This window comes from Macaca fascicularis, chromosome 4 (genome assembly GCF_037993035.2).
Source record: "Macaca fascicularis isolate 582-1 chromosome 4, T2T-MFA8v1.1".
NCBI classification, from domain to species: Eukaryota; Metazoa; Chordata; class Mammalia; order Primates; family Cercopithecidae; genus Macaca; species Macaca fascicularis.
In genome coordinates, this window is record NC_088378.1 from 101985745 (window position 1) to 102011006 (window position 25262).

A 25262-nucleotide genomic window follows, 5' to 3' on the forward strand; every position below is an offset into this window, starting at 1 on the left:
GCATATTGTGAAGGTGCAGGGGCCAAGACTTGCTGAAGGACTGATTGTGGGATGTGAGACAAATGAGGGAGTCTAAGGCTGACTTCAGGGTTTTTGGTCTAAGCAATCAGGTGAATAAAGTGCCATTTACTAAGCTGGGGAAATACCACTAGGGATAGGTGAGAAAGGAGCACTATTTGAAGGACAGAACTACCTGTTCTGTTATGGCCTTGTTAATTTTGAGATGCCTAGTAGGCGTTTGGTAGATGGTGAATGGGGCTGGAGTCTGGGGGAGAGGTCAGGGATGCAGAGTCAGGCAGTAGATTTTTTTTTTTTTTCATGCTACAGGACGAATCCATTACAATATCAGTAATCTACTGAAACAAATTGCTTCAAAGTGTGATCACAAACATTTAATTTCAGATGTGGGTTACAGACTGAAGGAGGTAAGGAAGCTGTGTTTCTGTATTTATAGAACAGGAAAGAAGCATTTGTCCCCTGAGACTAATCATGAATGAGTAGGAGGTACATCCTATTTAAGGCATACTCTAGTATCTTGAGTAAATTACCTAGGTGTAATTCCATCGGTTCTCAATAAATCGAAGAGATGAAAAGTTGTGTGTATTTTCTGATGTTTTAGAACATGGTTTAGGGCAATGATACAGTCTTGCTTTATATTACGCTCTTTTATATAGAAAGTTTGAGACAAACTTTTAGAAGCAGTAATTTTGCACATTGATATCCTCAGATGTTTAAAATTTTCCTCGGTATCTATTTTCACACATACCAAATGACAAAGCTGTAGTCAGTTTTGATTATTAAACAGAACCCCATACCAATATTTGACTGCAAATTAAAAAAAAAAGATTTGGATTCCACCAATGAATAAACAAAGTTGAAACATCTGCTGGAAATCCCAACATCCTATGATGAAATTCCATGCTTGGATATCTTATTCAAGGTCATAGCTTGAATATTTAAACATCAACAGCCAAACAATGGCATTATGGGTTTAAATTTACAGAGCAAAACCACAATACCTAATTTATAATACTCCCTTTTTGCACTTACTCTAAGCAGTTAAATGATATGGACTCTCTGAAATTTTAGTAGTGTTGGGATATGTAATGTTTCTTTGAGAAACTTGATACTTATTTTCAGATGACATACAGATTATGATTAATCATCACCTACTGCTAAAAGTTTTTCAAAGGATATCTTCAGGAAGTTCTTTGAATAGACTGTGTTACTTGGATGTTACAATGGAGATGCCACTTGAGCTGAAATGTCACTCAGCAAAGGACATTTATGAATGGGAATTCATTCTAAGTATTATCTGGGAAATTTAGAATTACCTGGTTCGCCTGGCTCTCTTAATCTTTTTCAATGCACAATTTCTTATTTTTGGAAATATGAAATGGATACAGTTTAGGCACTTGGCTAATCCTTAGGGATAAACACTGGGGTGTGAAAATAGACTTTTCCTCCTGTGAAGAATAAAAAGATAGCACTTTAAAGGAGTGAATTTGAGTAAATATAAGCCAAGAGTAAATACCTGACATTCATTATAATTTTGAAAATCTTGCTTGTTGCCATGTGTAGATCTATTCTGTCTGTCTATCTATCTATCTATCTATCTATCTATCTATCTATCTATCTATCTATCTATCTATCTATCATCTATCTATATCTACCTATCAATAATCTATCTGTATTTCAGTGGGATTATTAACCAAACTGGTCACATCATCTAACTCCCATCTTTATTTATAAAATCCTTGCCAAAATTTTCCTTCTCTGGAACTAGATTAGAGCAGTTTTTGGAACTTTCTAATTTCATATTTGCTTTTATGTATTGCTGTTTATGAACGCTGCAAAGTGTATTGCTGCTCTTATCTGTGCTTAAAAGAAAAGAAGGAGTGTCCCAGAGAGGCTTGTATAAGATAATGCGATAAATTAGTTCCAGAAACAGGATCAGAATTCATGGCAACCAACTCCTGAAGCTGCAGGTCAGCTGGTGAAACACATTGTCTTATAACAAATCACAAAGCTATGAAGAAAAATCCTGCTTTGGACTCACTTTCTTTTCATTATCAATTCCTTTCCTACTGTCATGAGCTTTTTGAATAAGACACGCTCTGTTTAAAGGAGAACAAAAACAAGGTTTATTGAAAACATGTGATACTACAACTTAAGAATCCTTTATAAGGAGACTGGAGATGGCCTAATCAAGTTCAATACCATTCAGGAGCTGGATATTTTCCCATTAACTAAAAATGGAAGAGTATAAAGAAGGCATAATTCAAAAATAGTTTCAGATGTGCCCATTTTTTGACATTGTGACCAGTAAATACTCCAGAAAACCACAGAAACTTGATAAGAGATGGATTCTTAAGTCACACGATGGCAAATGTCCTAAGGATTAGCTACAGTACTTTGATCTCCAAATTCGAAGCACAGATTTGGAGTCTGTGGTAGGGGCTAAAATCAAATATTTAAAACATTTTGCAAAAGGCAGAAGTAAAATAACTGAGAACAAGTATGGGTGTAGAGAAGCCTCCTGTAAAAGAACCTACAATTCGAAGCATGTGCGCAAATTAAGCACTTTGTTAAAAATATAATCATGTTCCCATGACCAAATTAAATAATTGAAGCAATTAGATTAAAAATGCAGGCAAAAAATACCCTTTTGAGAAAACTTCTGATAACTGAGGCAAAGGAGCTATTTTTCACCTTGCATTGCCTGAATAATTGCCATTTTTTCCCCCTCTATTTGCTCATGTTGACAGCGTTGTTTTTACTTTGTGTGTGTAGGGGTTGTGATGGGGGGCCGAGGGATGACACTTCTCATGTGATTGTTTACTAGCTTGCAGTTTTCTGAATTTTTTATTCATTCAATACACATTCATTGTGGCCAGAAACTTCTAGGACCTGGGTATATAATATTAATGGGCATGGATGGGGCATGGCTGGTGTGGACCAGATAGATGCCTTCTGTCTGCACAAGGCTGAAAGGATGGTTTGCATAGAAGATGCTGAATCGAGTAACCACAATCATGAGTGATGAATGTTATGATAGAAGAAATCCAAGGAGCACATTGCAGGGAGAATTAACCTAGTTAAGAGGCCAGGGAAGCCTTCCAGGAGAAACAAGTGAAGCCATAATTAACAACCAGTCTACAAGAAAGCTTCAAAAGCCCTTCTAATTAAACCACATCCTTTAAGTACCATACATACCATTCCTGAAATTATTTATTATATCTAAGGACTCCAGACTCAAAAAGTACCTGTCTTGGTTCCTGCTCCTTCCATTTACCTTTTAAAATAAAATGTATTCTTATTTAAGATACACAGACTCTCAAATTCTAGGAATGCAGTATTGAAGATATTTTGAGGAAAAATAATAAACAAAAACATACAAAGATGGTCTGAGTTGATAATTTTTTCTGATTGTAGGTATCGATTCTAGGATTGATTAGAGGTTTCACTGAACATATCACTTTTATGATTCGGTTTGCTACCACTAAGAGTTATGGAGTATTGATTAAACACCAGGCATTAAGCTAAGCACTTTACATGTATCAGCTCATTGCATCTTCTTGGGCAATCCTTTGAAAAGGTACAACCAAAATTCTAAGTTTAAAATTAAGGAAATATATGAAGAGCAAATTAAGGCAAATAACAAAGCACCTTTTAGAATAGAGCTTTTTGTGAGTTAAAATTGCCGTTCTATGTTACTTCAGCCTAGAACTGAGGAGGTGCACATGGAAATCCTATGGCAAATTGTCTTTGGCATTGTCCCTCTTTGCAATGACAAAAGTGCCTGGAGTGTGAGGAGATTCGGAACAACTGTACATCATATGAACCCATCAACCCTCCCAATATTGCTATACAAAAATAATACCAGTCAACATCTAAACTGTACTTCATCTGTGCCACGCAATAATTCTTTTAATTTAGTTTTTGAATAGTTAACATATTTATATTTTAAACATCAAAATGACATAAAGAGGTAAATGCTGAGAAATCTTGCTCCTACCCCTGTTTCCATTCACACTGTCCCCATTCACTATCTTCAGTTAAACATTTTTATTCTCTTCTTTTTGTAAAAGTTATTTCAATGTTTCTTTATACAAACACAAGCAATATAAATGTAAACTTTTATTTTTCTCCTTTCTTACACAAAAGTAGCACACTATATATGCAGTATTACATTTTATTTCATTTTTCTTTTATTTCATAATTTGGGATTCTTCTATAGCTGTGCAGAAAGATCTTCACTATATTTTATTGTTTGGATGTATCATATTTTATTCAGCTCTAGTGAACATTTACTATAAATTGATGAAATTATTAGAAAGCAGACTTCCTGGGTCAAAGAGTAAATGCTTAAGTAATTTTGGTAGATATTGACACTCTTCCATAAGGGTGATACCCCTTTGCACTCCTGTGGCATGTGAGTGCCTATTTCCTTGCAGTCTCATCAATAAAGTGTGTGGTCAAACTGCAGATTTTTGCCAATCTGATAGGTGAGAGAATGCTTTCATTTGTGTTTCTTTTTTATGAGTGAGACTGGGTATGTTTAAGAGGTGTATATGTATTTCTTATTCTGTGACCAGTCTGTTCATATCCATTTTATTTTCTGTTAGGTTGTTGGGTTTTTCTTGATTTCTAGAGCTCCTTATAATTTAAAGTGATTAGCTTCTATTTTTTGGTAAGAGTTGTAAATATTTTTCCACATTGTCTTTTGACTTTGCTGTTTAGTTTATCATACAGTATTCTTTGATTTTATGTATTCTATCAATATTTTCTTCTATGACTTTTGTATTTTTAGTTACAATTAGAAAATCTTTCCAGATTCCAAGGTTCCAAGAGAATTTATCAATTTCTGCTGCCCAGTATTTTATGGTCTTATTTAATTTAAATCTTTGATTTATTTGGAGTTTATCTTGGAATCTGGTATGATAGATATGGATACAGCTTTATTTTTTTTTCCAAATGAGTAATTAATTATTTCAGCATTTCTTACAACCAGAATGAGAATGAAGAATTGAGATTCATATATTTGGCCACACAAGGTTGTTTCTAACTTTGAGAAAAAAATTGTTTTTGTTGGTTATGATGGAAGATCCAAGGGGAGACATTAGGCAGAGTTTTGGAGGTAGTTTTAGAGAATAGTTTTAAGAATAGGGCAATTTCCAAGAGGTGTTGAATTAAGTAAGGAGAATAAATGACTTATTTTTAGATCACATTAGAACCATGAATATCGGACCCAACTCTATAAAGCACCATTGGGTCTTGGTGGCAATTTTGAATATTTTATTCCAATAGAGTAGTACTTTAAGGCTCTAACTAATGTCATTATATGTATCTTTTAGCAGGAAAGTATAATTAGTATTGGTCTCAGTAAAGTTTGCTTGAATAAGGACTTTCTAAAAATTAAAGTTAGATTTAAATAATGGTCCTTCAGGAATTTGTACAGTATTGGCTTTTTACATTAATTGGTCTCTTTACACTTCATCTATGTAAACATAATACTTATATTCATTTATCACAGTATGAGGAACTGCTCCTTAATGGGCAATACTTTCATTTGTTTCTTGACCCAAGTGGTAAAATATAAATTTCAGCAACTTCTGCTTATCAAAATAATTTCCATAGAAAAACAGAAAAAGCAGAAACATGAGTTCTACAAAAATAAAATGTCATTTAAGACAGCATGGTGTAATTTAATGCCATGAAACATTCTAGGCATTTCAACATTTTATTTTATGATTTATTTTTAAACTTTTATTTCAGGTTCTGTGGTACCTGTGCAGGTTTGTTATATAGGTGAATTGTATAACATGGGGGTTTGATGTACAGATTATTTCATCACCCAGGTAAAAAGCATAGTACCTGACAGGTAGTTTTTTTATGCTCTCCCTCCTCCCACTTTCCATCCTCAAGCAGGCTCCTATGTCTGTTGTTCTCTTTTTTGTGACCATATAACTCAATGTTTAGCTCCCACTTATAAGTGAGAACATGTGTATTTGGTTTTCTGGTCCTGTGTTGGTTCGCTTAGGAGAATGGCCTCCAGCCTCATCCATGTTGTTGCAAAAGACATGATCTTGTTCTTTTTTATGGCTGTGTAGTATTTATGTTGTATGTGTACCATATTTTCTTTATCCAGTCCACCATCAATGGGCATGTAAGTTGATTTCATGTCTTTGCTATTGTGAATAGTGCTGTGATGAATATATGAGTGCATATGTCTTTATGGTAGAATGAGTTATATTCCTTTGAGAATAAACCCAATAGTGAGATTACTGGGTCAAATGGTAATTCTGTTTTGAGTTCTTTGAGAAATTGACAAATGGCTTTCTACAATGGCTGAACTAATTTACATTCCCACCAGCAGTATATAAGCATTCCTTTTTCTCTGTAACCTTGCCAGCATCTGTTATTTTTTGACTTTTTAGTAATAGCCATTCTGACTTTTGTGAGATGGTATCTTATTGTGGTTTTGATTTGCATTTCTCTAATGATTAGTAATGTGGAGCATTTTTTCATATGCTTATTGACCACGTGTATGTCTTCTTTTAAAAGTGTCCATTCAAGGCCTTTGCCCACTTTTTAATGGGGTTGTTTGTTTTTTTTGCTTGTAAATTTGTTTAAATTCCTTACAGATTCTGGCTAATAGACCTTGTCAGATGCATCGTTTGCAAATATTTTTTCCTATTCTGTAGGTTGTCTGTTCACTCTGTTGATAGTTTCTTTTGCTGTGCAGAAGTTGTTTAGTTTAATTAGATCCCTTGAGTTTAATTGACAAAATTAGTCAATTTTTGTTGTTGTTGCAATTGCTTTTGTCTTTGTCATAAAATCTTTGCCAGGTCCTATGTCCAGGGTGGTACTTCCCAGGTCATCTTCCAGGGTTTTTATAGTTTTGGGTTTTATATTTAAGCCTTTAACCCATCTTGAGTTGATTTTTGTATATGGTGTAAGCAAGGGGTCCAATTTCAATCTTCTGCATATGGCTAGCCAGTTATCCCAGCACCATTTGTGGAATAGGAATTCCTTTTCCCAGTGCTTGTTTTTGTTAGGTTTGTTGAAGATCAGATGGTTTGTGTGTGGCATTATTTCTGGGCTATCTCTTCTGTTCCATTGGTCTAAGTGTTTTGTACCAGTACCATGCCGTTGTGGTTACTGTAGTCTTGTAATATAGATTGAAGTCACATAATGTGACAGTTCTGGCTTTGTTGTTTTTGCTTAGAATTGCCTTGGCTATTCAGCCTCTTTTTTGGTTCCATATGAATTTTTAAGTAGTTTTTTCCTAATTCTGTGAAGAATTGGTAGTTTGATACGAAGAGCACTGAATCTAAATTGCTTTGGGCAATATGGCCATTTTAACAATATTGCTTCTTCCTATCCATGAGCATGGAATGTTTTTCCGTCTGTTTATATCATCTCTGATTATCTTGAGCAGTGTTTTGTAATGCTTGTTGTAGAGATTTTTCACCTACCTGGTTAGCTGTATTTCTTTGTATTTTATTCTTTTTATTTATTTTTAATTAATTAATTAATTAATTATTATACTTTAAGTTCTAGGGTACATGTGCACAACGTGCAGGTTTGTTGCATATGTATACATGTGCCATGTTGGTGTGCTGCACTCGTTAACTCATCATTTACATTAGGTATATCTCCTAATGCTATCCCTCCTCCCTCCCCGCCGGTGTATGATGTTCCCCACCCTGTGTCCAGGTGATCTCATTGTTCAATTCCCACCTGTGAGTGAGAACATGCGGTGTTTGGTTTTCTGTCCTTGCAATAGTTTGCTGAGAATGATGGTCTCCAGCTTCATCCATGTCCCTACCAAGGACATAAACTCATCCTTTTTTATGGCCACATAGTATTCCATGGTGTATATGTGCCACATTTTCTTAATCCAGTCTATCATTGATGGACATTTGGGTTGGTTCCAAGTCTTTGCTATTGTGAATAGTGCCGCAATAAACATACGTGTGCATGTGACTTTATAGCAGCATGATTTATAATCCTTTGGATATATATCCAGTAATGAGATGGCTGGGTCAAATGGTATTTCTAGTTCTAGATCTTTGAGGAATTGGCACACTGTCTTCCACAATGGTTGAACTAGTTTACAGTCCCACCAACTGTGTAAAAATGTTCCTATTTCTCCATATCCTCTCCAGCACCTGTTGTTTCCTGATTTTTTAATGGTCGCCATTCTAACTGGTGTGTATTTTATTCTTTTTGTGGCTACTGTGTATGGGATGGCATTCTTTTTTTATTGCACATCACCCTTTTATTATACTGATCTGGAAATAGGATTTAGTACAGTTATGCTCAAATGAACACTAGACCCATGTGGCAGGACCAAGCAACTAGAGCATGATTCAGAAATCAGTGAAAGACACACGTGGATAGGACCAAGAGGCATTCACTGCCACAAAACAAGGCAGGGAGGGATTCTAAAACACACAGCAGGAAGCACCCTTGCCCCTCAGAGGTCAAGGAGCTTATCCCATATTGGTATGAGGAATGGCTTATTTTCTGAAGACCACATGTGGGACTATTTCAACCGCCACGAGAAACCCTTAGACGGGTTATTGTTTTGTATTACTTATATACACTAAATTTTTTTTTTTTTTAATAAAAGTAAATGTAACACATTAAATTCAGGATTGATCCCAACCTTCTAGAGCCAGTTCCTCTGGGGTCAGGGAGGAAACAGTTGTCACATCACCATGCAGGTTACATTTATCTTCCGCTGGGATGACTAGAGTCCCCAGGCAGTGGCCTGACTACAGAAGAGCACAGGACTAGCTCCTGGGGGCAGACAGGCTCTCTTGCTTCTCCTCATTGGTCATGGCTTAGCGTGGTGCCTCCTCACAAGTTCTTAGTAAACAAAGCACTCGCAAAAACCCAAGTCACTACCTTTGAACTCTCTTGGATAAGGGGGGCTTTTCCACAGCTTAGACTGAGAACCTGTGCCCTAGAAGTGCTATTCTGACTAGAATGTACGAAGGGAGTGGGTACAGAAGACAAAATGGCTAAAATGAAAATGGGAGCCATCTGCAGCTGCAGCTCAAGATGTCTACAGATGTGGTCAGTGTGATGTGCAGGAGGGAGCAGCAGATGGATGCAATGGGCAGGGAGGGTGCTCCTGGGGACAGCAGCCTGTTTGCTGGCCTTCACTTCTTGGCTTTGCCCTGGGCAGCGACAGCTTCCATGGCTTTGTGCATAGCCTCTTCATCCCCCAGGAACTGCATGGGCTTGATGGGCTTCAAGTTCTTGTCTAATTCGTAGACAATGGGAATGCCAGTCGGCAGGTTCAACTCCATAATAATCTCTTCAGAGAGACCCTCCAGATGCTTGACAATGCCCCAGAGGCTGTTGCCATGGGCTGCAATCAGTACCCATTTCCCCTCCTTGATCTGAGGAACTATTTCTTCATTGTAGAAGGGCAGAGCTCTGGCAATAGTGTCCTTCAGACTCTCATAGGAGGGTAGGTGATTTTCTGTGAGGTCTACATACCCGTGATCCTTACTGATGTTGCTGTAGAAAGGATGGTAGGGCTCTGTCGGAGGTGTGGGACATCATAGGAGCGGCTGCAGATCTTCACCTGGGCCTCACCATGCTTTGCAGCAGTTTCTGCTTTAGTGAGACTGGTTAGAGCCCCATAGTGCCACTCATTGAGGCGCCAAGTCCTCACTACTGGCAGCCACATCTGATCCATGGCATCTAGCACTGTCCAGAGGATCCGGATGGCGCTTTTCTGCACTGAGGTGAAGCAAATGTCAAACTCATAGCCATCATCTGGCAGTGCCTGCTTTGCCTCTTCGTGGCCCGTCGGGCTCAGGTCGGCGCCACGCCGGCCGCTGAAGTGGTTCTTCAGGTTCCAAGCACACTCACTGGGCCGGATCTGCACCAGTTTGTAGGTGGCCATGGCGGCAGGCTTGGGGGACAGCATTCTTGATTTGGCTGTCAGCTTGGATGTTGTTGGTGCATAGGGATTCTACTGATTTTTGTCCATTGACTTTGTATCCTGAAGCTTTGCTGAAGTTGTATATCAAACCAAGGAGTTTTGGGGCAGAGATCATGGGGTTTTCTAGGCATAGAATCATACTGACTGGAATCAGGGATAGTTTGACTTCCTCTCTATTCAGATGGCTTTTATATCTTTCTCTTGCCTGATTGCTCTGGCTAGGACTTCCAGTACTATGTTGAAAAGGACTGGTGACAGAGGACATCCTTGTTTTGTTCTGGTGTTTAATAAGAATGCTTCCAGTTTTTGCCCATTCAGTATGATGTTGGCTGTGGGTTTCTCATAGATGGCTCTTATTATTTTGAAGTATGTTCCTTCAGTGCCTAGTTTGTTGAGGGTTTTTAACATTAAGGGATGTTGAACTTTATCAAAAGCCTTTTCTGCATCTATTGAGATGATCATGTGGTTTTTGCTTTTAATTCTGATTATGGGATGGATCACATTTATTCATTTGTGTATGTTGAACCAACCTTGTGTCCCAGGGACGAAGCCTCCTTGATAGTGGTGGATTAGCTTTTTGATGTGCTGCTGGATTCATTTCGGGAGTATTTTATTGAGAATTTTTGCATCTATGTTCATCAAGGATTTGGCCTGAAGTTTTGTTTTTTTGTTGTTGCTGTGTCCCTGCCAGGTTTTGGTATCAGGATGATGCTGGTTTCATAGAATGAGTTAGGGAGGAGTCCCTCCTCCTCTGTTTTTTGGAATAGTTTCAGTAGGAATGGTACCAACTCTTCTTTATACTTCTTGTAATATTCAACTGTGAATCCCTCTGGTCCTGGGCTTTTTCGGGTTGGTAGGCTTTTTATTACTGATTCAATTTTGGAACTCATTATTGGTCTCTGTCCAGGATTCAATTTCTTCCTGGTTCAATCTTGGAAGGTTGTATGTTTCAAGGAATTTATCCATTTCTTCTAGGTTTTCTAGCTTGTGTGCATTAGAGGTGTTTTTAGTAGTCTCTGAGGGTTTTTAAAATTTCTGTGGGGTAGGTGGTAACATCCCTTTGTCATTTCTGATTGTGTTTATTTTGATCTTTTCTCTTTTTTTACTTATTAGTCTAGCTAGCATTTTATCTATCTTATTTATTCTTTCAAAGAACCAAGTCCTGGATTCATTGATCTTCTGTATGTTTTTTTTTTTTTTTTTTTTTTTTAAATCTCAATTTCCTTCAGTTTAGCTCTGATTTTGATTTCTTGTGTTTTACTAGCTTTGGGGTTGATTCGCTCTTGTTTCTCTATTTCCTCTAGGTGTGATGTTCAGTTGTTAACTTAAGAGCTTTCTAACTTTTTGATGTAGGCATTCAGCACTATAAACTTCCCTCTTAATATTGCTTTAGCTGTGTCCCAGAGATTCTGGTATGTAGTATCTTTGTTCTAATTAGTTTCAAATAATTTCTGGATTTCTGCCTTAATTTCATTGTTTACCCAAAAGTCATTCAGGAGCAGGTTAATTTCCATTAATTTCTATTTTTATTGCAGTGTAGCACTGTAGTGTGGGAGTGTGGTTGGTATGATTTTTTTTATTTGCTAAGGATTGTTTTATGGCTGACAGGTCAGTTTTAGATTATGGGCCATGTGCAGATGAGAAGAATATATATGCTCTTGTTTTTGGGTGGAGATTTCTGTAGATGTCTATTTGGTCCAAGTGTCAAATTCAGGTCCTGAATTTCTTTGTTAGTTTTCTGCCTCAATGACCTGTCTAATATTGTCAGTGGGGTGTTAAAGTCTCCCACTATTATTGTGTGGTTTTCTAAATCTCTTTGTGGGTCTCTAAAAACTTGCTCTATGAATTTGGGTGCTCCTGTTTTGGATGCATATCTATTTAGGATAGTTAAGTCTGACCTTCTGAGGTGAACCCTTTACCATTATGTAATGCCTTTCTTTATCTTTTTTGATTTTTATTGGTTTAAAGTCTGTTTTGTTTGAACTTAAAATAGCAACTCCTGCTTTTTTCTGTTTTCCATTTGCTTGGTAGATTTTTCTCCATCCCTTTAGTTTGATCCTGTGTGTGTCATAGAATGCGAAATGGGTCTTTTCAAGACAGCATACAGTTGGGTCTTGCTTCTTTGTCCAACATGCCACTCTGTGCCTTTTAATTGAGCATTTAGCCCATTTCCATTTAAGGTTAATATTGATATGTGTGGATTTGAAGGATCAAATCCTGTTTTGTGTTGTTAGTTGGTTATTATGCAGATTTGTTTGTGTGGCTGCTTTTTGGCATCAATGGTGTATGTACTTAAAAGCATGTTTTGTAGTGGTCAGTAGTAATCTTTCCTTTCCATATTTAACACTCCCTTTAAGACCTCTTATAAGGCAGGTCTGATGGTAATGAATTCCCTTAGCATTTGCTTGCCTGAAAAGAATCTTATTTCTCCTTCACTTATGAAGCTTAGTTTGGCTGGATATGAAATTCTTGTTTGGAATTTCTTTTCTTTAATAATGCTGAATATAGGCTCTCAATCTCTGCTGGCTTATAGAGTTTCTGCTGAAAGGTGTGCTGTTAGCCTGATGGGGTTTCCTTGGGAGGTGGCCTGCCCCTTCTCTTTAGCTGCTGTTAACATTTTTTGTTTCATTTTGACCTTAGAGAATCTGACAAGTATCTGTCTTGGGGATGGTTGTCTGTGTAGTATCTCACAAAGGTTCTCTGCATTTTCTGAATTTGAACGTTGGCCTCTCTAGTGAAGTTGGGGGAATTTTCATGGATGATATCCTGAAATATGTTTTCCAAGTTGCTTGCTTTCTCTCCCTCTCTTTCAGGGACATCTGTGAGTCATAGATTTGGTGTCTTTACATAATCCCATACTTTGGAGATTTTGTTCATTCTTCTTTAATCTTTTTTTCTTATTTTTGTCTGACTGAGTTATTTCAGAGAAGTGATATTCAAGCTCTGAGATTCTTTCCTCAGCTTGATCGATTCTGCTGTTATATTTGTGATTGTATTCTGGAATTCTTGAAGTGAATTTTTCAGCTGTATCAGATCAGTTCCTTTCTTTCTTAAAGTGGCCATTTCGTCTTTCATCTCCTGTATCACTTTGTTGTATTCCTTAGAATCCCTGGATTAGGTTTTCACTGTCTCCTGAATCTCAATGATCTCTGTTCCTATCCATATTCTGATTTCTGTTTTTGTCATTTCAGCCTGGTTAAGAACCATTGCTGTGGAACTACTGCAGTTATTTGGAGGTAAGAAAGCACTCTGATTTTTGAGTTGCCAGAGCTCTTGCACTGGTTCTTTATCATCTGTGTGGGCTGATTTTCCTTCAGTCTTTGAAATTGCTGTCCTTTGGATGGATTTTTCTGCTTTGATCTTCTTTAATGCCCTAGAAGGTTTGAATCACATATAAGGTGGTTCAGTTGACTGGCTTCATTTCTGGAAGAATTTAGGGGGCAAGGCTCAGCTCAGAACTTTTGGGCTGCATGCTGTAACTTTGGGAGGCTGTTACTGGATCCCTGACTTTGTTCTCTGGCCCCTTGAAGTTAGGAACCTGCTACATTGGAGGGGCTGAGGCATTCCTGGACCTCTGGCCACAACACTCTGATGGGTGGTGCCAGCCAAAGCACTTCGTTGGGGTGGTGGCAACAGGATCTGTGCTCATTTGTAAGTGTCAAGAGCAGTGCCAAGAGCAAGTGGCAGTGTGGTGGGGTGAATGCTCATCAACTGGGGCAGAGTGCTGGTGGTCATGGGGCTGCCGGCCTCCATGTGCACACTCGTGCTGGTAGCAGTGTCAGCATGGGGGCAGGCTACTGGTGAGCTTGGGGCTGCCAGCCTCCATGCATATGTTCACACTGGCAGCAGTGGCAGCGTGGGGCAGGGGGTGGGGCTGCTGACCTCCATGCATGTGCTCACACTGGCATTTCTATATTTTAAAAGGAAACAGTTTGGCAGTTTCTGATAAAGATAAATCATTACCATATGACCCTAGAGAAATAAAAACTTACGTTCATACACAAACCTACACATGAATGTACATAGCTGCCTTATTTGTAATAGCAGAAGCTAGAAGCAGCCCAAATGACCTGTATTAGGTAAATGAATAAACAAATTGTGTTACATCTAGATCATGGAATTCTATTAAGCAATAAACAGGAATGCACTATTGATGCACTTGGATGGATCTCAAGAGCATCATACTGTATAAGAAAAAGCCAATTTCAAAAGATTACTACTTTACAATTTCATTTATATAACATTATAAAAATGACAAAATTGTAGTGAAACAGAACAGATATAGTGGTTCCCAGGGGTTAGGATTGAAGAGAGGGAGTACTCGTATAGGAGTAATACAAAGTATATCATTCCAAGTTTATTTAGGGTGATGGAAAAGTTCTGTATTTTGATTGTGGCAGTGGTTAAATGCATATATACATGTGAGAAAATTTAATAGGAGTGTATATAAAAGTTGAGTGCATGTAAAAACTGGTGAAATTCAAATAAGGACTATAGTTAATAGTATGTATTCATATTCTGGTTTTGATAATTGCATTATACGTAGGTAAAATATTTTGGGGAAAGTTAGGTAAAGAGTGAATTTGAACATGGAAATTCTGTACTATTTTTGCAACTTCTAAGTAAGTCTAAAGTTATTCCAAAATAAAAAATTGAACATCTTTTATAATAGTTACATCTATTTTCTTTCCTTTCCTTTCCCTCCCTCCCTCCCTTTCTTCTTTCCTTCCTCCCTCCCTCCCTCCTTTCCTTCCTTCCTTCCTTCCTTCCTTCCTTCCTTCCTTCCTTCCTTCCTTTTTTCCTTCCTTCCTTCTTCCTTCCTTCCTTCCTTCCGTCTTTCCTTCCTTCCTTCTTCCTTCCTTCGTTCCTCTCTCTCTTTCTCTCTCTTTCTCTCCCCCGCCCCCCCCCCCCCCGTCTGTCTTACTCTGTTGCCCAGGCTGTAGTACAGTTGTGCAATCAGAGCTCACTGCAGCCTTGAACTCCTGGGCTGAAGTGACCAAGTTATCTTCCCCTATCAGCCTCCTGAGCAGCTGAGACTGTCAGCGTGTTCCACCACACCCAGCTATTACTTTTTTTTTTGTAGAGATAGAGTCTCATTATGTTGCCCAGATTGATGATTTTGAACTCCTGGGCTCAAGTGATCCTCCTACCTTGGTCTCCCTTTAAAGTGCTGGGATTACAGGCATGAGCCACTGTGCCTGGTCTGTTTTCTTTTAGACTTTAGACAATGGTCCCTAGAAGGAGGCAGATTTGGAGACAGGAATCTAATCATATCACATGGCTTATTAATTTTCAAGTGGAACCCCTTTACTTATGTTTCAAAGTGAGGCAAATAAGAAGTTCTTTGCCAGTCTGGCCAGTGGAATTAGAATAATTGCTTTCATGGCATCAGACACCACCTAGTACATGCTGAAAATATGGATCTTGAAAAGACAATTGCTAATCTATGTAATATGGTTTTCCACTGATCTGTTAATAAATTCATTTTTCCTGCTCCTTCATTATTTTTCTACAAGTAGATTAAACGGATTATACTATAATTAAATTTGACTCAACAAGAGGCAGTGCTTTAGAGCAATGAACTATTGGGAGGCCAGCATGCTACTCCTAGCTTTGCTGCTGATTTATGGGCTAAGGACAAAGCACCCCCATTTCACAGTGCCTCGACTTTTCCATCTATAGAGTGAGGTAAACAATGTCTCAGAGGGACATGGTGCTGCTTTATAAGCTCTATATTCTAATTGAGCTCCAAATTCCTTTATAGAAAGGTGCTCTTTGAAGAATTAAAGATGTATTTATATTGTTGTTGTGACTCAATAGAAATGAAGCTTTAAAATCTAATTTTAAATGTCTCCTCCTGCACAGTACATTATCCACGTTCTTAAATACTGCAATCAACTATGCACCGAGTTGCTCTGTGATATTTATTAAAAATAAAAAAGGCACCACAAAGACAAACCGTAGAACATTTTCAAAGCCATGTGCAGGGGTTTAACTGCAGGACTTCCACTGAAGTTAATGGGACTCATACTGGCAAATTGCAGGCACCACTTTGAAAATTTACCCCATAGTGACAGTTTAATGCTTCTTATTGATCATACAGTTTCAGATAACATCTCAAGCCAAAAAGGGACAATTTCTCAAAAGAAATAAACAATCTTTAATGAAATAATTCTGCACTGCAATCATCATAACTAAGAGTATGGAATAGAGTCCTTTGGCAAGGAGACTCTTAGGAAATGCTTACTGGTGATACCACTGGGCTGTAAAACAGTTTCCATCACATTCTAATTCCAGTTCCTCAGAAAAATAACACTTTAAAAAAATGTAAAATTTTATGTTTTAAGGGCAGAAATATAGAAACAGAAAATTCAGAGGATTATTTCCTTATAAACTTACATTTATATTTTTCAGAATGGGTAATAATTTGTATATTGCTGATATGAGGTTCCAACAGTCATAGATGACTAAAAAACCCAGGGCATTAAACGGCCATACTTTTTGTTGCCTGATTAACGTTGCTGTTCATAACCGGAATAGTATTCATATTAGGCCTGCCAGCAACCCGTTGGACCTTTGCCTGGTGGCCTGTCTTTAGAAGGAAACTTGATTCAGGGTAGCAGAGCCTACATGGCCTTCAGCTGTGACCTCTGCCTGTCTCCTCTATCACCTTCTGCTATTCTCCCCACTGCTCATTGAGCTCCAACCACAAGACCTATGTCTCCACCTTGAACAATCCAAGCTCATCAAGTGTTAATAATCCTTGCAATTACTATTCCCTGGCCTGGAAAGATCTGTGTCTAAACCTTCTCATGGCTGTCTTCTTCGTAATATTCAGGTCAACTCAAGTGTCAACTACTTAGAAAGACTTTCTCAGACCACCCAAGCTAAGGTAGCCTCTACTCTTTCTGTTTTATTTTCTTCATTGTGCTTATCGGTAGCTGACATTATCTTGTTTTTCAAAAACATATTTGTGTATTGTTTTTATTTGTCCACACATATTATCTCTATAAGAAGGAAGACCTTGTCCATTTGGTGCCATACAGCCTCTCCAGCATCCATGAGCATGCTTGGACACGGCAGAAATTGTATAAACGTTCGGCAGATGACTCAAACATAATTTGAAAACCTGGGGGCAATCCTTTGCTTCTTTGTTTTATACAATCACTCATGATATTTCATAGCCTTCTTTCTAGGACTACTTCAATTTCCATCACCTTTGCTTTGTAACACCATAATTATAGTATACTTCCTTTCAGTTTTGCCATTCTCTAAGGGCACAGGAGAGTCTATTCTTACAGTCAGGAACCATGTTTTAGTTGCTTTTGTATCTTTTATAACTAAGATTGTGTTGGGCACATAATAAATACTTTGTCTGTGAATGAATTTTCTTATGTAACATGTGATAGTACAGAATGTTAATACAGTATATCATAGTGCTCTACTAAAGTTTATAGAAAGAATGGGAAATAATCCTTAGTTATTCATTCTCCTCTTCGGAAATAAATTTTCTTCATGTGGTCCAACCATATCAGCTAATCAAGCTACCTGGTAAGTTCAACTTTCAAGTTTGTGTACCAGGTCAACAATTACCTAAATTACCAATAGGTTATTAATGTTAAAAAACATTTGAAGGTATTCCTGCGAGTGATGCTACTTACTCTCGAGATGTCTCCAATTTGGAAATACCCAGGGAGCCTCATGATAACATCAACTCAAGAGCATATGCAAGTTTGATACAGGTCAAGTAAGTCTATTTTAGGTCCTAATTTCCCCTTCAGGTTAGAGAGCAGCAATAGGTAACATAATTTAGTTAATCTAATTAAGGCTGAGACTGCAATTAATGTTCTATAAAGTCTGGCTTTTCTTTAAAGATTTTGAATTACTAATGATAAGCATAATAGTATCATGTTCTTTTGTTTACAAGTTGATGACAATAGATAAGGTTCAATTAAATTTAATTTTAAAATGCTAATAAACAGTAAAGACACTTTTCCAGTTGGGTATGTATACTTTTCTAGAGTGAAATCATGAGAAATAAATCCAGGTTCTTTCACCTACCATTTTTTTTTTTTAACTTTGGGCATGTTTCTTAAGTCTTGTCTTACTTCCTCATCTATAAAATGGGACATTATAAAGGACAGGCATGATGTCTCACACCTGTAATACCAGCACTTTGGGAGGCTGAGGCAGGTGGATCACTTGAGGCCAGGAGTTCAAGACCAGCCTGGCCAACACAGTGAAATCCTATCTCTACTGAAAATGCAAAAATTAGCTGGGTGTGGTGGTGTGTGCCTGTAGTCCCAGCTACTCGGGAGGCTAGGGCATGAGAATGGCTTGAACCCAGGAGGTGGAGGTTGCAGTGAGCTGAGACTGTGCCACTGGACTCCAGCTTGGGTGAGAGAGGGAAACTCTGTCTCAAAAAATAAATAAAATAAAATAAAATAAAATAGAATAAAATAAAATAAAATAAATAGGGACATTACAGTACTTGCGTAGAATTAAATAAGACCATATTTATAAAGCGCTTAGAGTAGTACTTAATATAAAGTAGTTCTCAGTAAATATCAGCTATTATTAACTAGAGGGATTAAAATTGTTTTAATGTTTTTGTGATAAGTCAATCCAACAGGTTTTAATTGTCCTCAGATGGTCCAGTTAATCACATGGAAGGAATCTATGTGCACTGAGGGAGTTTGAACACTTAGAAGTAAAAAGTCACAGAAGAGTGTATGACTAACAGAAAATAAGTGAAATAATATAATTTCTACTAAAGGGGAAAAAGGAGTAGAAGGTATAGAAAATAATGTCACTCAAGAGTAAGTCTCTTGGAACAAAAGATAAAGAAGATAGAAACAGAAAAATGATGTCTCAAATCAATTTAGAACACAGTTGCAGTTTTGGGAGTCTGTGATCTAACTTTTGAACACATTAGCAACTTAAGTTGCCTTTTTTTTTTTTTTTTTTTTGAGACGGAGTCTCGCTCTGTAGCCCAGGCTGGAGTGCAGTGGCCGGATCTCAGCTCACTGCAAGCTCCGCCTCCCGGGTTCACGCCATTCTCCGGCCTCAGCCTCCCGAGTAGCTGGGACTACAGGCGCCCGCCAACGAGGTCAGGAGATCGAGACCATCCTGGCTAAGTTGCCTTTTAATAAGATGAAATCGTAGGTATTAGAGTAGCCTCAGCCATCTGGTTGATTTTAATAAAGGCTTCAATTTTATTTTATCCATGTAGGATAAAATAAAATTTTATTTTATGCCTCTTTTGTCCTCTTGTGGAAATAATTACACTGAAAATAAACTGTTAAAATAACAATAAGAAATCAACTTACACTTAGCATCAAATACAGATCCAAGACTAATAACAGGCTGGTATTTTCTCACTGAGACTCTCTGCAAGACTGAAAAATATGGCCCTGTTATATCTGCCTTTGGAAAGCGTCACCAAGGAATCTAAAAAAAGCCACTGTGAGAAGCAATTTGTTGGCTTCCTGACACATCAGGCTCATTATTGGTGATCCGAGTTTCAGCCTTTGGTCTATCTGCAATTTTTGGGTAGGTCAGTAATGAAAGCTAGAAAAAAGAATGACTATGAAATCAGTCTTAGAAGTTATTCACAAATTCTTTATGCCAATGTTATTGGGTGAGTGTTTTGTGTTTTCACATAGAGAAATCATAAAGCAGCCTGTCCAGGTAAATGAAGGGCAGCTTGGGTGGTCATCCCAAAACACAATTGACTATCCAAATCAGCAATGCAGCAATTAGTGCTCATAGCTCTAGACAAGTTATTATGACAGAAGAGTCTTAGAGGAGACATAAAAATTGAACAGATAGATATGAGGAAGAATTTTATATTCAAGATAAGATTTTACCAATTTTCAAAGCAAATGCTTAAAACCAAGCAGAGATAAATCAATGTACAGTAGTAATGAAAGAAAGTACCTAATTAAAAAGAGTTAAATAGATTAGTTTCTTCCCTTATGTTACAATTGTTTAAAATATGTTTTCCAAACACAAATATGTAATGATTTTATGATTTGTGAAATCAATGAGCTTTTGAAATGCTCTTGGCTTTGGCCAGAGTGCAGGGGTAAGGAAGGTGGGCAGTTCAGAAGGGCATATGCTAAAATCTTTAGGAATTAGTCCATAAAACCTCTATCAATTGGGCCTTTGTCAAAAGGGTGCAATACTACATGAGACTTGTTAGCTGACCACTGTAGCAGCTTCAGTCTGTTTCCAATTGGAAAGAAAAACATTGGTGTGCTTACAGAAAGCATTTCCCAGGTTGAAGGCACAGTCAGTCTACCACAATCTTTTCTATGTTCTTTTCTCGAATGCTCAAGACTTCTAAAAACATTTGGGTGTATACTTGCCATATTCAGAGTAATCAAATCTTACAAATATATGAAGTTTTGAGAGGTTTTAGCTACATTTCCAAACATCCATTCAGAACAGTTATCATGGACAGATGACAGATGCTATTCCTTTTTTCATTTTGTCACAGTAAATTAGGTTGAACAAGCGGACTACAGTGTTCACTTTAGTATTTTACCAGTTACATCAAGCATTTTTATGAACCTGTTGGACAGGCCTAGAAATAGTCTCAATAGTCATCTGGTACAGCTCGCTGCCTTTAGGAAGGTGATGTTTGATTCTTTAGTGTAGGTTAAATTTTACTGACCTCATACTGATAAGCCACATTTGGACATGCTTCACTATAACATCCATTCAGCTGGGCCATGGGTCAAACATGTACATTTAATAAAAGATTAAAAAAATTCATAGTTATCCTAACTGTAAGTACAAATGTAGACTTTGTTCTAATGGGGATTCATTATATATTTATCTGTGAAATTTTCTTCCAAAGCAATTAATTTACTAGAGGTAAAATATCTAAATAAAGAAAAGGTCTAAAGGGTTAACAAAACTGCAATTATGCCTAAACCATGTCATACTAGTACTTTTTTGAGACAGGATCTTACTCTTTTTACTCAGGCTGGAGTGTAGTGGCAAGAACGTGGCTCACTGCAGCCTCAAACTCCTGGGCTCAAGTGATCCTCCAGTCTCAGCCTTCTGAGTAACTGGGACTACAGGTTCGTGTCACCATGCCCGGCTAATTTTTAAATTTTTGTAGAGACAGGGTCTTTCCATCCCAGGCTGGTCTTAAACTCCTGGGCTCAAGTGATCTGTCTTCCTCAGCCTTCCAAAGGGCTGGAATTACAGGCAGGAGTGACTGCGCCAGGCATCATACTACATTTTTAAGGTCACTATTGATAGGTCCAAAGGCAAGTAAGATTACAGATAACATAACACCATTTTTAGAACTACATGTTATATCAAGACCTTCAAGGACCTGAGACAGGAAGACAAAGACCAAAGGACTAAGATGTGTTGATGTATCCATAGCTGAAAACAGCTATCAAAAGGCAGCAGACATCTGGGAAAAAGCTTTCTTTTTCGCATGGTGGCCAGAGATACATTGGCATTGCTTCTGGAATTGGAACAAAGCCAACTTTTAATTGGTTTTAAAATCTGGAATGAAACATTTTTCCAGTCATCCATGAACTGACCTTATCCTGTAGAAGTTGAGTGAATCTTGGCTAACCATCTGCCTTGTGAATTGTTTTGTTTGGGCCCCTTATGGGACAGAAAGTACTTGTTGTGCAGTAGTTTCACATCAAGTTACAGTCCTTTGTAATGCTGCCTGAGTAGCGAATTGAGAGAGAAAAAACCATGTCCAGGGAGAAATATCTAATGCTTTCACTAATATGCCTTGGGGCTTTATGAACCTGCAAGGCTTGGAGTTACCACCTACTTTGCTCCATACCTTAGCATGATGGCTTCCAAAAAGAAGTAAAGCTTATTATTGGAGAAGATAGACAGCTGGACAAACAGACTGCATTCATGAGGGCCAAACCAGGTATTTTAAGATAGATTTAACTTAGAATTCCACTAGATTCACTATTGTAACACCAATGCCTCACACACAGCCACATTTCCATAAATTCTGGTTTAGTAAGTGGAGACTTTTGAGATGTGCATACTATGAAAGAAGTATGGAATAAAGGATTCTTCTTAACAGTGTCCATGGATGGTGATACACTTTCTTCCTAAATCCACTCTGCCCCCACCATAGGGAACAGGAGTAAGGGAGGAAATTAAGAAGATCATTCAATAATTCCTGACTCCTAAAACAAAACAGAAAACCTATGCTAGCTGAAGAAGATAGCCTAAACTATTTTGTAAATTAAAAACCTACTTTTTCAGGTTGAAAATAGTTGAAATAAACAAGCCTCATCAAGAATTTGCAGTATTTGGGTTTGAATGGCTGCCTAAGAAGCGAGACAGACAAAAAAGCAAGAAAGCCAAATTTAGCTGCTAAATAATAATAATAATAGCTTTTATATATAGACTTTTCAATTTTATAATACTTTTAAATATTACTGAGAAATGCCAGATCTTAATTCCAGAATGCTCTATGGCATCTTCATTAGGAAGTACAATTTCAAGCTGGAACCCGGGTGAATGATGTCTCTCAGAAACCATAGCAGTTAGGGAGGTGCAGAGATGTGCTATGTATTTGGGTATTTTGGGTTGGAGGGTGGAGGACTCATATTTTAGGGTGTAGAGCACTTTGTCCAGTCTACAGTTACCAATGCATTAAGTAAACTGTACTTATAATCATTCTTGAAGAATGTTAATTGATATGCATTACCAGTATCAATGTATTGCCATCTATTCCAGCTGATCCAGAGCATAACCTGGTGTCATATTGTAGAGCAAAAAGGGTTTTTTATACTCACTGAAATCAATGTTCCCCTAAATCAGGGCAACACTGGAGCACCATGTATTTCCATATAAGTTAATTGATATAAGTGGGTATTCTAGAGCCAGATTGCCTGGCTAAAATTCCAGCTCTACCATTTAGTAGCTGTATGAATTCAGCAACTAACTTAGCCTCTCTTCACCTCAAATTCTTCAACTGTAAAATGGGGATAATAAAAATATCTACCTCATAATGCTGTGGAGTCAACATCAAATGAGTCAACATTTTCAAAACACGAGTGCCTGGTCCATGATAAATACTCCATGGATGTTAGCTTTTAATATTAATCAAATATTGCAAAACAGGAGATAGAAGAAAAGAATGTTGGTGTCATCAGTCCAGGTATCTGAGACTCTGATATTCACCTATAACACAGAAGGGCTTTCGAGCAAACCTCAGTCTTCCTTGCCATCCTCTATACCGACAACAGCAACCCGCAGACCAGATTCGAATGATGAACTCCAAACCAAAGACGACAATCATCACGAACTCCTAAAATGTCAGATAAGACATATCAGAGAGAAGCATTATGAAGCAAACCACAGTAAGAAGCTCTATGGATATTTTTGGACATTTAGGCACTTTGTCTAAAGGATCTAGTTGTTAATATCTAAAGTTAAGAACATTTCCTTTCTCCAAATCAAACTAAATCTGGAGAGCATTTGAACCTCATACTGTCTGCATTTCCTATCATGGAATGCTCTTCCTTTTCAAGTCACTAATACTTTGCAAATTTGGGAGTCAGTTTCAATACTAAATGTGCAGGTTGAATAATGGATCTCTCTCGTCTGGAATTTATAGTGTAGCTGACTTTAGCTACCCAGTAACATGTGAAATATCCGAAATAAAATAGCGAATCCTGAAATATAATGGCAAGTTTTACAGAAAATAGAGCTTCATTTTGCTGCAAGGAGTGACATAATCTCTAAATCTTCGAGAGTTGTTCTCAGAGAAAAAGAAGCAAATATTTAGAAGTATACTGAATTCTTTCGTTACAGTGTCAAAATCCCCTTAAAAAACAGTAAGTTTCAAAAGTATTACAGTGTGAGACACACATCCTTTGCCAGAAATGAGACCCTGAATCCTTCCGATCTGAAGCTTGTTAATTATTATGCTGCCCTTTGGCAAGAGCTGCCTAGAAAACAACACCTGCTCCAGGAAAATGACTGAGATTATTTAGGAAGAGTTGTGAGTTAACCCTGGGGAAAGGCCAGCTAAAGTGGCTCATTAAACAGTCAGTGATAGAATGAAAAACCAAATGGAATTTGTAAAACGAAAGCATTTCTGGAGCAAGCTTAGCACGGTCATCTTGTTGTCCCTATAGGAACAAGCACTTAATTTATCAAAATTGTTTTTCCTTTAAAAATAATTCCCTTTCTTGTTTTAAAGCAAGGGTTGATTCAACATTTATAATGTAGAACAATATTTATAGATTTTTATCATAATATCTTAATTGTAAAAGTAATATATTGTCTTTATTAAAACTTCCAAACATCACAGAAATAGAAAGCAGAGAAAGTAAACATTCTAACCTACTCCCCACTCTCCCATTCTACTCGCAGGATAAAAACTGTTACCAAATTTATAAAAGTGGCATTTTTGTTGCAAATTTCAGGCAAATGTCTGTTTCTTTAGTTAGAGCATGGGATGATATGCTGCACTTTTGAAAGGACTAGTAGAGCTATCATTCTATCCTTCTTTTATTTTGCACTAAGTAATCCACAAATATTTCTCATGATGGGAAATAAATATCCAATATCATCACTGCTTACTCACCGTTATTCAAAACTACTTATAGGATAAACCTTCAAAGATGACTTTATGCAGATAACCAAAACGAGGGTCAACATACACTCATTAATAATCCGAAGGTTTTGTCTGGTTTTGGCTTTGTTTTGGTTTTGAATGTATATCTGGCTAGTTGAGTCTGTTCCTTTATTAAGGTATATAAAGTGCCAGATCATTTGTTGTTAATCCAGCACATCTTTCCAAATACAGAAAACATACTCAAGCCCAAAATGCCCATGTAGTTGTGCCTGTGCCCAACTTAGGTTAAATGGCAGATCCACTTTTTAATCCCTGCCCCTAATTCCTACTTATGCCAGGACATTTGGAACACCAGTTGTGAGTACTCATATTATAAGGGATCCCAAGAAAATCCCAAATGTGGCCTGTGTCCCTGAACACTACTGTGTAGTAATTTTTGTTTTTCATGGAAACAGATGACATCAGTATGCCCACTGTTCTTAACAAATGACAGATGCCCATTGTTCTTAGGTATGTCAAGGTCACTGCACTATTCCTATGTTGCAGTAAGGCAGGATAAATTACATTTACAAGTTCTTTATTCAAGCCCTATTGTTCAGAAATATTGTTTGCTGCTTTTTTTTTTTTTAAGGAGGGAGGGAAAAATGACAGGAGAGTCTCAAAATTCATAAAGCGAAACTAATAGGGTTGAAAGGAAAAATA

General features: G+C 37.5%; 1 protein-coding gene and 1 pseudogene across 11 annotated transcripts in view; both read right to left on the reverse strand.

Annotated features, from left to right (window-relative positions):
* The window catches only part of KCNQ5 (potassium voltage-gated channel subfamily Q member 5), a 567701-nt gene that overhangs the window by 140335 nt on the left and 402104 nt on the right, over positions 1 to 25262 (reverse strand). For all 11 annotated transcript variants that reach the window (XM_074037671.1, XM_065543828.1, XM_074037670.1 and 8 more), the window contains one exon: positions 23159 to 23285. In XM_074037671.1, coding sequence (XP_073893772.1) covers positions 23159 to 23285 — 127 coding nt within the window. The remainder of the gene's footprint in view (positions 1 to 23158; positions 23286 to 25262) is intronic.
* On the reverse strand, positions 9052 to 10091 carry LOC141410098 (phosphoglycerate mutase 1-like; annotated as a pseudogene).